We start from the raw sequence: 12,720 nt of genomic DNA, 5'->3' as shown, positions 1-12,720 counted from the left end.
TTAATTTTAATCAAATTGGGTTTTTAGCCTATGCGTCATACGATTCGGATTCTTCAGATTTTTTTTCACAACAGCGATTTTATTCTTCCATATTGCGTTATATAATTATTATGTCGAGAATTAAAAAGAAAGATAGCAAGGCGCGCGCAGCGCGCGTTCTGAGTATTATAAAAATATACATATATTCTGATATTTTGTTCGGCGTTAATTTTAGGCGTCGTGGTCCTCGTAGCTTTCTTTGCAATCGAGAAGATTGTGTACACTTTCCATGAATTCGTCCTGCTCGATTCCGGAGTCGACGAACGCGTGAAATTTGTTTAGGCTTCGGACCTTTTTCACCTGGTCGTGAAGAGATTCGTACATTTTGGCCATGAAATTGCCCGAATGTAAGCCTGCCATGACTGGGACACTATTCACGTCTGTGAAAAAAAATTCGTAATTAGTAACGTAATTTCGTAATTAACGTGAGAAAGTCGTTTAGCCATATACTTACTACTTTCTCTTGATTTATTTCGCGAGCTATCTCCATTCTCTAGGATATTACTGTTGAATATCTTTGGATAGGGATCTTTAATCTTCAATGGCTGTTCAGCAGTTGTCAAATATGTGCCAGTAGAGTACCAAGAACAGTTTATATACAGACTCAACATCTCGTGTACACTGGAGCACTTGTAGGCAGGCTTTATCATCTGATCTTGTGCTTCTTGCATGGGACGTTTCAAACGACTTTCAGGGACACCTCTTAGAGCTAGACTCTGCATGGCATTGTCCATACCTATGTTACAACTAGGAGTCAAGCTCACCCATGGACAGCCACCATCCAAGTCATCCAGCATGTCTATCAAGTCTTGCTTTTCAACCATTGGGAAGGGTAAACTTAAACTAGTGGCTACGGCCTTTCTGCCAAGCTTATTTAAATCTGCACAGAGATCAGACAGAGCAGACATAGTATACTTTTTATGCCTGTACCTTAAACTAAGTGTATCCAGTGCTGTTGCAAGTAGTGCACTTGTGTGATACCTGAGATCAGATCTGTAAGTGATATTTTCAACGGCTCGTGGCTTGCCTGGGGTAAGCCAGCCATTTGTACCACAAGATAATGGACTGAACAAAGAGGTATTTTCCCCTATATTATGCCAGCAAAGTACTGTATTGATGGCTTTTGCATAATCGGATATGGACTTTTCTCTTGGTGTTGAGTCCAAGACAGGCCAGGTTAGTATACTTTTGCCATATTCATCTCTCAAGTGCTGAATACATGCTGCACCCAACCCAGAAAATCCATCGTCGGTATCAAAAAGTACCTACGAATAAGAAAAATATTAGGCTTGTATTTAAAAAAATCAATAAGTAGTAATGAAAGTCAGTTAAAAATATTGCTTTAAAAATTACCTGGAAACCTTGCATTAAATCACATTCTTCAACGTAAACCCTTATTTTATCTGCAAAGTCTTCAGAAAATGCACTTCTTTTCCATAGACTTTGCCCATAAGGAAATAAGTCAAAAGGCTGACTAGTAGATCCATGCTCGTACTCTGTAATAACATTGACTGTCCTAGAGTGAAACCTGGGAATTAAGTAATCGACCCAGCTCTTTGTTTCATTTTCAAAGTCAAATTCTACTCCCTCATTACTCTCTCCTGATTCTAGGCTTTTTACAAAAGCTGACTTCTGTGCGGGTGGCTGTACAGTAGTCTCCAATCTATTTTCTTCCCATAAAATTTCTGGCTCTTGATTTACATTAGCTTGTACAAGTTCTGAATAGTTCCCTTCTTCGCTCAGATATCCTAGAGTTCCTTTTAAATCAGCAAGAAGCAGTCTTGGAGTGGAGGTTACTTTCTAAAAAAATTTTAAGATTATTTACAATAAAATGATGATTCAACATTTTTATTTATAGATAAAAGTATATCAGATTACATTTCCAACATCTGCTACCCTGTAGAGAACTTCAGGATTGAATTCTGATGGATTTTGAGGATCGTAAGAGAAATTGGTTTCCTATGCAAACAAAGATTTCATCAATCAATTTTGTAATATAAAAAATTACTTATCTAGAAAAAATCAGCTAGAATTTTACCTGGAGATTCCACCAATGTGTGCCTACGAAATTGGCATAATGCCCTAGTTGAATCGTCAAAATCTCCCTTGTTGCCATTGTTTATTTACAACTTGCAACCGTTCATACTAATTCTAACCTACACTTTCGTTTTTCTTCTATTTTATCTGCTATAGATTGTCTTCAAAACAGTTAAAAGACTCAAAAATTAAATTAACGTAAACGACAATGCGAACTTTTCCAAGATTACTTGTATATAAATAAATGTGATACGCACATTCGGCTTATTGTCGAAACAAACGCAAACACAAAATATGTCATATATACCATCAGTCGCCGACGCGCTATATCCCGACACGTGCAAAGTAGGTACTACACGTGCTTTTTCAAATCCTTCCTTTGATTGGTTGATAATAATAGTCGGTTCTACAAATGACGATTAGATTGTAATATCAACGCACATTTTAACGATTTTATAGAAAAATGTATTTTTGATACAAAAAAATTATATTATAACATTATAAATTATGTTTAAATTAAAAGTATCACCAGGATCCTATTATTTTTCATGGCTTTAAGTTTTTTTTTTATATTTACATTGACAATATAGGAACTTTGAATAACTCCTGAACTAGTTGCTGAAAATACATGAACTAATCTATGAAATGTAAAACGAAAATGTTAAGTGAATATATGCTTGATAAGTGTACATAATATGTACTGTAAAAAACTGAAAGCTAAAGCAAATTTGCTGGAATAAAGTAACCACTAGTCCTAGAGTTATTAACTCTGCATAACAATTGTACTTATTTAGATTTGGCTAAGCACATGTCAACGTGGTCATTCATGAATGATTCTTCAATTAATGACATGCAAATAGGGCAGGGATACCGTTCCAAAACTTCCTTCTCAGTCTTAATTGATTTGTCACCAGTACTGCTGTCTTTCTCTTCAAAATCATCGTCATTACTTTCATTAAATACCGAAGCAACACATTCTTCTAAATGTTCATTCAAACTCATGCCAGGTTCTAATTTTTTATCGCAAATCAAACAATGATGAGGAGAGTCATGTAAATTTATAGAACTAGAGCTAGAATCATGAAGTGACACTACATCATCTTCTTCTTCAAGCATGTCACTTGATAAACATTTTTGCAAATGATCATTAAAATTGACAGGCAGTAATTTTTTGGAGCACATAGGACAATCTATTGTTTCTGAAGATGTCTGCTGATTTTCATCTTTTAGTTTCTTATTTGATGTAGAGTAATGATCTTCACTTTTCCTCTTTTTATGTGAACTATCTGAAATAACTTCTGGCTCTTGCGGACTATCAAGGCATGTGTCCAGATGTTCATTAATTTTTAATTCATCAACAGATTTGTTACAAATGGGGCATAACACAGTTTTGACTGAGGCAGTTTCAACACTGAAACTGCTGTTTGTGCTGGTTGTAGATTTTACTAATGGGCTAGTTTTCATAGAGTTTGATAGATTCATTGAATTAGTTTTTTGAGTTTTATTAGTTCGATTCAGTGAACTAGTTTTTTGAGTATTATTAGTTGCAGACGTGTTGGAAAATTTATCTAGTAATATGCTTCTTCCAGTGCCGGCACCCCCTAATGTACCAGAGAAAGACAAGCTAGAATTGCTACTGTTTGTAGAATTTCTATTGCCACTGCTGGAACTACTACTACTACCATCAGGGCCACCTGTGCCCCATCCATGTACATTATTAGTACCGTTACCAAGTTTCTTCATGTCAGTTTGGACATTTGATGTTGAATTGGATTTAGTGTTATTCCAACCTTTTACTTGTGGTTTAGGACTTGGTTTATTACTACTAACACTAGGGCCTCCTGTACCCCATCCATGTACATTATTAGTACTATTGCCTAGTTTTGTTAAGTCAGTTTGGAAATTTGATACTGAATTAGATTTTGTACTTGTTGTTTTCGGCACTGGTTTACTCAAACCAGTGTCTTGTGATTGAGCGTTTGGTTTTTTAATATTGTTTCCATTAGCCTTTGGTGGTTGATTAGGCTTATTGGGAATCTTTTTGTCCTTATTGCTATCAGTCTTTATCACCCAGTTTGTTAAACTATTATTTTCAGATGGTTTAGTTACTGTACTAGTACTAGTACGACCCTTTGCATCGCCTTTTTTCTTGATTTTCTCTGGCTTTTCTGGCTCTTTCACTTTGATAAATTGACCTCCACAAGTCAACTGATGTTCCTTCCACCATAAGTCGCTTGGACCTGGTGCTCGGTTCATTGCTCTTCTTACAGTCCCAAAGTATGGTGCTCTCTTTTGACATGGCCCATTACATCTCCACCAATGTTGTTGATACAGCCTCACTTCTTCATGAAATGAGTGATAGATCTATTGTTAAAACATTGCATTAGTCATAAAAAAATATGATAAAAATAAAATCAATAAAATATCTGCTTACAGTTATATTAGTTCCTGCCTCTTGGTTAATTCTTTTCATATGACTCTGAAATACTGGACCATGCCCATCTCTGTCTCTATTATTATTGGTAAGAAACAAGTATGCATGTATCATTTCATGCTAAAATAGGATAAACATTTTGATTTAATTAAGATGCAATTCATTTTTAATGATAAAGAATCAAGTTTAGACATTTTACCAGTAAAGTCTCGATTAAATCTTTTCTGGGTCTCAACTTTAACAGTGGTGTACTTAGCGATATAACACACTCCCTGTTTCTAGGATGGAACGAACAAATCCCAGCACAACTGTTGAACAAAGAATAAAATTGAAAATTCACTCTCATGGGATTCTACAGAATAGCAATGTAAACAATTTCTTACGATGTCATTCTTGGACTCCACTTGACTTGCACAGGTAGCAAAACATTCCAGAAGAATTTTGCATTGAATTGAACAAAGAGGGTATAAATATTCGGCGTAGGATCAATGTACTCGAGAGTTTCGTCAACTAATGTTTTAGGACGATAGTTCCCTGTCTCTTTCTGGGAAATCATACAAAATTACTCAATAAATGCGCATGTTTGTTTACTCGAATAACATCAATTAAAAAAGTAACCTCTTTCGGAAAAACTGCATTTTCCGTTATACCAGTGATGTTTAGTTGCTCGTAAGTCTCTCGTGCCACCTTTTCGTCGTACGTTATCCAACTCATCCTGACCTGTGTTATCTCCTCATTTGAAAGCAATATAAATAAAGATCCAAGTACAAAGAATAAAAAAATTTTGACAGCGACGTTTAATCGCGAACTGCTCTATAAGTACACAAAAGATGAATTTCGTGCCGTTGCGCGGCGTTGTCCATTTAAAGTCCAAATGACTGCACCACGTGACCTACCAACGCCAATCAGATTTCATGAAGCAGCAAAGTAGACAGCTGATTTCATTCACAGCTACATTTGTGTGCGCTCTTTATCATAATCTACCTAAAATTCATATCCAGTTAAGCAAAAAACGGCACACTATGAGCTAATTAATTACATTAAAACAAAGTCTCGTTTATCGGTAATAAAACTTTTTTTTATTTTCAAAAATCAACAATAGCCAGTCCTTTTAATCTTTAATGTCGCATTTGCTGGAAAATTCATTGAACAAGGTTTTCGGTAATGTATTTATCGAAGTACGCGAATGTCTCTTGCATCTCCGGGTAAACAGCCAGTTCGCAAGCCTCTTTCAAGGGCAGCCACTTAAAGTCCTGATGCTCCTTCGACATCGTCACGTCTTTTGTTTTGTTCAACAATTCGGCTAGCCAGTAAATGACGATTTTCGGCTTATTGTTAACCGGGTAGTTCAGCTCTTTCTTGGCACTGTCGATAATTTTCAAATCCGACTTGACGTAACCAGCCTCTTCCTCGGTTTCTCGCAGTGCCGTCTCCATATCCGATTCTCCCGGGTCGACGTGACCTTATTTTCATAATTTACATGTACAATGTTTTTCTCTTTTTTTTTTTAAACATGACGATTAGTTATATTTGCTAGGAATGCCTCTACCTTTTGGAGGAGTCCAATGATGCTTTCCGTAGGATGTTTGCATCAACAGATACTCGACGTTTCCGCGAAGTCGTCGGAAAATTACGAAACCACAGGCACGACGCGTAGGAGCCATAATTTTGAAATGTCAAATAATTTTCCACGATGATGCGCTCTTGGCGACAAATTTTATATACTCGTTAATTGGCTTGCAGAGAATGTAAGGTTAGTGTGCTGTCGTCATTGCGCAAAACCACTTGCGCCGGGAGAACATCAGAACTGATGCGCGTGCGAGATTGGGTGTCTATATATATAAATATAACTGACTCAATATGTTACATGTATTTATGCAGACCGAGATAGTGCAATCGTTAAAATGAGTTATTTTATAGAAATTTAATAAAAAATGTTTTCAAACTATGTATATCGAATTATACAAAATAAACTAAAATATAGATGTTGTTTATATCGTAAGTATAGATGAAATAACTGTTTATAACGAGCTACTTTACCTCTTTCAAATCAGCTGCGAGGCAAACTTTCAAATAAAATTCAGTAAGGAATTCCGTGTTATTTTTGAGAAAACTATTTATCACAAAATCACAACCCAAAGAGCATTTACATACTTTGCTACTATGCCAAAGACTTGTGTGAATCCTTTGCGTATTTTGTAATCCCGGTTCCGCCTTGTGTCTTCTATTTTTGAAATAAAAAAAATAGTTGAGCAAACAAAAAGAACTTAGGATTCTGTAACTGTATAATTGTAAAGATGGCAGTTAGGAAACAATACGTGTCACCATTTTATTATAAACGATTGTTCTACATTTTGGCTAAGAGATACCGATCACCAGGAAACACTTGGCAAAGCTTTTTTTTATGTACCTATCTACAAACAAAAGTGTTGAGTGTTCGTTTTATATACGTTATAGAAATACTTTATGTATTTACGCACGGTTGTACGGGCAACAGCTTCGAAATGTCATTTACCGCCGAAGAGAGGCGTGAAACTTAAAAAAATAAAAGCTTATATTTCGAGTTGAATTGTGGCTATAAAAAAAAGTTGCGACAATTTGTTGTCCGTCCAGCCGTAAGACCACACTAAATATTCATGTGAAATTAACGAGTGTGTTACTTAACTAATAAAATCCCTTGGATGTGAACTATTCCATTTATTTATACAATATTTTGTTCAAGCAACTCATCCAAGGCTGGGTCATGTGTTGGTTTTTTCATCTTTTTTTTTCTTCTTCGATAACAATATAATAATTTTACCTACGTAGTGTTAAGGGTTTTGTACCATTTATATTACTAGGGATCTTACTGATTAACCGCTAATAATATCCACTACTACAGCGACAATTTACAGAGACAGTCGCGCATAACGCTTGAATATTGTTGTACTTGATGCACTGCACTGTTTTACATATGATGAATGAACAAAAGTGATCTCTGCATATGATTTCCTAATACCAAAGATGCTTTACAATGTTTCTATAGATTAACTTGCAGTATTAACAAGAAAATTTGCGTGTAACCTCATTTTTACTCGATATTTTATTTTACATTGTCGCCTCTCATTCTTCATTTAGTCTTGGATTGTAAATAATTTGATTGCAAAAAAAGTTGTGTGTACATATGCATAAAACGCCCGTCTTTGAATTATAATCTTGTTTCTCGCGCGCACACAAAGAGAAAACAAGCCTCAGTGCCGTAAGACGTACACATTGCATTTTAAGAATTTTCTCGTTATTATTGTGTAAGATCATTTATCCAATCGACAAGTTATGCAGATTGCTGATCTCGATACTTATTTGCTATCAGTCATTTATCGATATACAGCACTGCATATTACAATGTTGTACCTTTCATTTATTTCTTTCGTGCTTGAATTACGTGGAAATTGATAATTCATTGCAAGTATCATTATAGAAATATGAAAAATTAATCTTGTACAGCGTGTAAATAAATTAGTCTTGCTAACAGTAACAAAGTTAATTAATTAATTTTAGGCGATTACTTTGATGTTTGATGAAGCTCGCCGCAGGTGTCTTTTTATGCATTTACGCATACGTAATTTCCTTCTTTAATTTGTTTTTAACATGAGGATGAGTTCATTTAATCTAGTACCTTTATTCAATTATTATATTTACACTCTATCTGCGATTTGTCTTACAACACCACTAGACGTCTTTTTGTTCGAACAGCCGCACTTCACACTCAATCGCAGAAGAATAAAGAGTACAATATATAGCCAATTGTAATACCTAAATTTATTGTTAAATCTTTTGTAGAAACAGCAGATCTTGGTGGCAATTGTTCAGGTTTTGTTATTCAAGTGCGTTTCACTCTTACGCTCATACGCTCGTTTGCTCGCATAAACATTCATATTACCTACTTATGCATACATATACACACACGCACGCGTACGTAAATTGTTCGACTCGATATTCGATCGAAATCTCTACATTTTACCGATAAATCTCTTCCTTCCTATAGCTTTATCATCATAATACATCGCCTTTGACTTGTATTCGGTTATAATTATATTATAATAGTAATGCAATAATAATAACTATTATTATCATCAATAAATTGTCCACTGTGTATAATGCTGTGTAACTGCGAAATTGTAGTGTACATAAAAAAGTAAAGCATCATAAAAATGATCAAAAAAGTTGATTATTCGTCATTTTCACGTAATTCCATTGGCGACAAATCGTCAAATCGTTGGTTCGATCAAAACTTGAGCATTTGAAAATTGTCTAACGTTTAGCATCCACATTCATCATTAGCTACATTTAGGTGTAATCATAGTTATTCAGCTAGACAGTGCAAATCATAAGAAAATGTAAATTAAAGCGTGAAAAATACCCTAAACACTTATTAATCACTGAGAGTCCACAGGTTGTTTGAGAATTTGTCTTGGTGTTTATTTTCAAATCTTTTTACATTCTTAGAAATTTACAATATCCAGTGAAGTAATTATTACTGTAAGGCTTTCATTTATACGATCATTCATAAAGTAACAACATCAAATTTCAGGCGAATCGTATAGATTTAACGATCTGTGACCACTAGAATTAAGTGAAATTGGCCTACTGCTTTCTCGTACGCAGCCCTTATTTAACACATTGATTTAGCGCAGCTTTTTTTTATCCACCACGTCTATAGATGAAGATTTAACTTCCTTCGAGAAATGTCTTTAATTTTTTTCTTTTTACTTATTTTTACTTTTACAATCTCTTTTACTTTTAAAGAGTCCAATCATACTGTTTACACGCGTAGTCGTACCCGTAAACTAGTCATCGTGTCAACAAATTCCATCGCAATAAAAAGGAGTCTCGATAATATAGAGTCGCTGCTTCTTCCACTCTCTTTTAAACATTAATCCTTTGCTAATTAAACATTAATAATTTGTTTTCCCCTGTCACTCGCTCGTTTTAATTTACAACAGTTGATTATGTGCAGTGAAAATGCTACATCGCGCGACATGTCTATACTACCAAGACCCATTGTGCCAAGTAAAAATAATACTGTTGCTAATGATTTCATTTTCTTTACATTGATAAACGGCCTCGCTTGCCTAATTATTAGAGGGACTGAGTGTGAACACCGTACCTAAACAAACGATTTTTCGTACTTCGATTACCAATTGTTAATGTTTCACTTTAATAATAATTGACACGTTGACATTGACATTGCAAATGACTAAAGTTACTTGTTTAACGAGAACTGAACGAACGTAAAGCAACATAACGCTAGTGGACACGTACCTCAGTCCCCTCTGTGAGGGGTAACAAGGCGTACATTCCGAATAGGATTAAAAAAGCAAAAAGCATATTCATTTCATTGATCAAGTCATACAGTTAAGTTCGAGGACCAAGTTGTATACAACGACGTCGGCTCTCATCCCTTATCTTTTGCACATTCGTTTCAGTCGCAGCCGAGCGCCTCGGCCCTCGGTGATCTCCCACTTCGTCGCGCCGGCCCTTTAATACGCGAGTGAGCATGTGAACCGAAGAAGAGATAAAGAGAGCAGTACTCGTATAATAACCGCAAAAATGGTATACAAATCGCAGTGTGCGTGCGTCCGACTATGAGAAATAGATAATCAAGCCGCGAAGAGTATGGAGTAGAATCACGTATATTATACAGGGATCAAGGCGCGACGTGGGATTTCCTCCTCGAGCCTCGCTCGTATAGACACTTTGCACTGCTCCTTTTGGCACTCGGGAGTATTTCAATACGTATTCATTATCATCATCATCATCATCATCCTCATATTCATCATTTCAGCCGTCGGATCACAGGGTTGTATGCGTGTGTGTGTCGCCCAAATCACGTTATCAGCGTTCATCCATCAGCGCATCCATCCATCCATACGGGTGTTTTTCTTTTGTCACTCGCTCTCGCTCCGCCTGCTCTCAGTGGTTAGATAGATAGTAGTAGTAGTGGTAGTAGTAGTGGGTTACAGTTGTAGTCGTTAGACGAAAATCTCCTGGGCGTCCGAGCTGGTCTTGTCATCGTCGTCATTGGAGTTGTTGTTGTTGTTGTTGTTGTTGGTGGTGGTGGTGGAGGAGGAGGATGAGGTGGAGGAGCAGCGATCGGATTGTTCATCAGGGTCATCGTCGTCGTCATCATCAGTGGTAGTAATATCAAGCAGCTCAGCGGACTGGCTCCAGAAGAAATAGAGGTATAGCTCGTCGTCGGTGGCGGCGGTGGTGTTGGCGGGCACTTGGTGTCGGCCGGTTTGGGGCGAAAAGGACGACGACGGCGACGAGGGCTGCTGCTTCGTCGTCTGCTTGCTGCTGCTGCTGCTGCTCTCTTGGGGGCGATCTTGCGCGCCTAGTTATGGATTGGTGCGAGGAGCGGCTAGCGCGCCTGCGGCCGCCGGCAGTCACAGCTTGAGCTCGTTCGCGATTTTGCTGGCAATGTTCTTGAAGCCGATCGAGGTCCCGGAGATCCGCTTGAAACGAACTCCGTTGAGGGAGAGCCGTGGCAGCTTGCAGACCTCGATCTCCCACTGGACCTGGCTGTCCGTCGCAGCGTCTCCGTGGGCGCACAGCAGCAGGAACCGTTCCAGCTGCTCGTACTGGCACTCGTTCGCGTCCAGCACCTGTTTGTAAGAAAAATTGCGTTATTCGTATATTGTTTCTTACTCGATTTACTAGTGTAATATGTAAAACTGTTTTGCAAAAAGAAAATGATTAATTCTCAAAGTATTTCCTTCAACATCGAATGCAACAGTTTTACATTGAATTTTGTTTAAGTTATTGTTTTACAACAAGTTAGCTTTCACCAATGCTAGTGACACTGTTAAGTTAGTATATTTTTGTAAATAGACGTAGCTAAAGCCTTCTAGCCGAAGCTTAGTACAATATCAGTCACGAATGCGGGCTCGATCGAACCCACAATACCGTATAACTTCATCACTTCGTATATAAAACTGCGTATGGGATTGTATGAATAATGAAAAAAGTTTCACCTTTCGTATTTCCGACATGATTTCTAATGGGTCTCTACTGCTGGTCGTCTTCATGCTCCACGTGAAGCGTAGGCTGCGTGGTTTTACTTGTTCGTCGTTAGTAGTCGCACCGCTGTAACAGAACATCAAACCCTCTCAAACAGTCTGTCTCCGAGTCAACCAACTCTGCCGATTACTTGCCGGAACTTGGTGTACACTTTCAAAGATTATTGTGTCTTTATTACCGGACTGGATGCAGATGGCACGCGTTTTGGGCATGCAAGAATCATCAATATCGTATTTTTGAAAAATGCAATCGTTCACGTGGAACATTTAAGATTTTTTTTTTAATTTACATTTTATTAAATTATGGTTTTCTAGAAAAAAAAATTATAGTCAATTCACATGCTCTAAACATATAAGATCATTGGTAGCAGAAATTACATCGACATGACAGACACAAATGTAACGAAATTAAACATCGTTAGCATCCAAGTTGCGTTTCATCGATCAATTATTAATAGAGAGATAGAATTGTATAGAAAGAAATTTACTTGAAATATCAAACATTTGTACAACCAAATAATCGAACTTTACTTTGTTTATCAGCTAGATGTTTTCAATTAAAGTAAATTATTATTGAAATAAAAGTTGCAAATGATAATAAGGTTAAAAAGTTATGAAAAAAACTCCGGTAAGCAAAAAACAAGACTCGAAATGAATAAAAAAGTGAAAATAAAAATATATGGATTGTGGTATAATGGTATGCAAGAACGTACCTCACTACTGGGTGCTTTGGGGATACGGATGGGTCCATGGGGCTGAAATAACAAAACAAAGGCATTTGCTAACAAACACTAGAATTGTTAAATAATCGGTTCTTGGCGCGCATATACACCACCACCAGATTATTCTTTTCGTTTCATCGCTTTACAAATGAAATGTGGATTGTCATTCATTTGTCTCTTATAGTCTCTTCAAGGCATAGTCTTTGTTTTCGTTATTTTCCATTCGATCGGGGACAAGCGTATATGTATATCACAAGTCAGCGTAAAAATCATAAGTACGTATTTGATAAAAAAAGTATTATGATAAAAATTTGGACTAGTCGTCAAATCCAAAAATTCGTTGCACTTAAAGAAAATTCTAATCAGCAAAAGAAAATAACAAAGACTCATGCAGAAAAACGTGAAATAAATGCTACAATGATATCGTCTT

General features: G+C 36.7%; 4 protein-coding genes across 30 annotated transcripts in view; all 4 read right to left on the bottom strand.

The window, feature by feature from the left end:
* Positions 1-58: 58 nt before the first annotated feature.
* Positions 59-4,252, bottom strand: LOC100122457 (protein misato). The gene is made up of 5 exons (XM_001606014.6): positions 2,078-4,252; positions 1,918-1,998; positions 1,393-1,839; positions 494-1,304; positions 59-419 (listed from the first exon to the last, which is right to left on the bottom strand). Exons 1-5 carry the CDS (start codon positions 2,153-2,155, stop codon positions 211-213), a joined length of 1,626 nt encoding a protein of 541 aa, XP_001606064.1. The 5' UTR covers positions 2,156-4,252; the 3' UTR covers positions 59-210.
* On the bottom strand, positions 2,509-5,449 carry LOC100122471 (sprT-like domain-containing protein Spartan). The gene is made up of 5 exons (XM_001606027.5): positions 5,129-5,449; positions 4,894-5,054; positions 4,710-4,818; positions 4,511-4,630; positions 2,509-4,440 (listed from the first exon to the last, which is right to left on the bottom strand). Exons 1-5 carry the CDS (start codon positions 5,222-5,224, stop codon positions 2,863-2,865), a joined length of 2,064 nt encoding a protein of 687 aa, XP_001606077.2. The 5' UTR covers positions 5,225-5,449; the 3' UTR covers positions 2,509-2,862.
* Positions 5,450-5,566: 117 nt separating this feature from the next.
* Positions 5,567-6,362, bottom strand: LOC100117701 (bis(5'-nucleosyl)-tetraphosphatase [asymmetrical]). The gene is made up of 2 exons (XM_001606969.6): positions 6,060-6,362; positions 5,567-5,972 (listed from the first exon to the last, which is right to left on the bottom strand). Exons 1-2 carry the CDS (start codon positions 6,172-6,174, stop codon positions 5,653-5,655), a joined length of 435 nt encoding a protein of 144 aa, XP_001607019.1. The 5' UTR covers positions 6,175-6,362; the 3' UTR covers positions 5,567-5,652.
* Positions 6,363-6,814: 452 nt separating this feature from the next.
* LOC100122482 (serine/threonine-protein kinase MARK2) overlaps positions 6,815-12,720 on the bottom strand; it is a 42,546-nt gene continuing 36,640 nt past the window's right edge. For 24 of the 27 annotated variants that reach the window (XM_031926845.2, XM_032598569.1, XM_031926856.2 and 21 more), the window contains 3 exons: positions 12,282-12,323; positions 11,524-11,635; positions 8,149-11,154 (listed from right to left, as the gene is read on the bottom strand). In XM_031926845.2, coding sequence (XP_031782705.1) covers positions 10,936-11,154; positions 11,524-11,635; positions 12,282-12,323 — 373 coding nt within the window. In that variant the 3' untranslated portion in view covers positions 8,149-10,935. Of the gene's footprint in view, positions 11,155-11,523; positions 11,636-12,281; positions 12,324-12,720 lie in introns of all 27 variants that reach the window. The other 3 variants (XM_032598573.1, XM_031926842.2, XM_032598574.1) reach the window with 3 other exon arrangements.

This window comes from Nasonia vitripennis, chromosome 3 (assembly GCF_009193385.2).
Source record: "Nasonia vitripennis strain AsymCx chromosome 3, Nvit_psr_1.1, whole genome shotgun sequence".
Taxonomy (NCBI): Eukaryota; Metazoa; Arthropoda; class Insecta; order Hymenoptera; family Pteromalidae; genus Nasonia; species Nasonia vitripennis.
The sequence above is the reverse complement of the archived record's forward strand: the minus strand, read 5'-3'. Positions and strand labels throughout refer to the sequence as shown.

What these genes read in the sequence shown, in the direction of transcription:
- LOC100122457 (XM_001606014.6), bottom strand. Translation starts at nt 2,155, where the DNA reads ATGGCAACAAGGGAGATTTTGACGATTCAACTAGGGCATTATGCCAAT. An exon ending in CACATTGGTGGAATCTCCAG is followed by an intron (nt 1,999 to 2,077) that starts GTAAAATTCTAG and finishes TTGTTTGCATAG; the next exon opens with GAAACCAATTTCTCTTACGA. An exon ending in ATTTAATGCAAGGTTTCCAG is followed by an intron (nt 1,305 to 1,392) that starts GTAATTTTTAAA and finishes TCTTATTCGTAG; the next exon opens with GTACTTTTTGATACCGACGA.
- LOC100122471 (XM_001606027.5), bottom strand. Translation starts at nt 5,224, where the DNA reads ATGAGTTGGATAACGTACGACGAAAAGGTGGCACGAGAGACTTACGAG. An exon ending in ATGCAGTTTTTCCGAAAGAG is followed by an intron (nt 5,055 to 5,128) that starts GTTACTTTTTTA and finishes ATGATTTCCCAG; the next exon opens with AAAGAGACAGGGAACTATCG. An exon ending in AGGCAGGAACTAATATAACT is followed by an intron (nt 4,441 to 4,510) that starts GTAAGCAGATAT and finishes TTTTAACAATAG; the next exon opens with ATCTATCACTCATTTCATGA.
- LOC100117701 (XM_001606969.6), bottom strand. Translation starts at nt 6,174, where the DNA reads ATGGCTCCTACGCGTCGTGCCTGTGGTTTCGTAATTTTCCGACGACTT. An exon ending in TCATTGGACTCCTCCAAAAG is followed by an intron (nt 5,973 to 6,059) that starts GTAGAGGCATTC and finishes TATGAAAATAAG; the next exon opens with GTCACGTCGACCCGGGAGAA.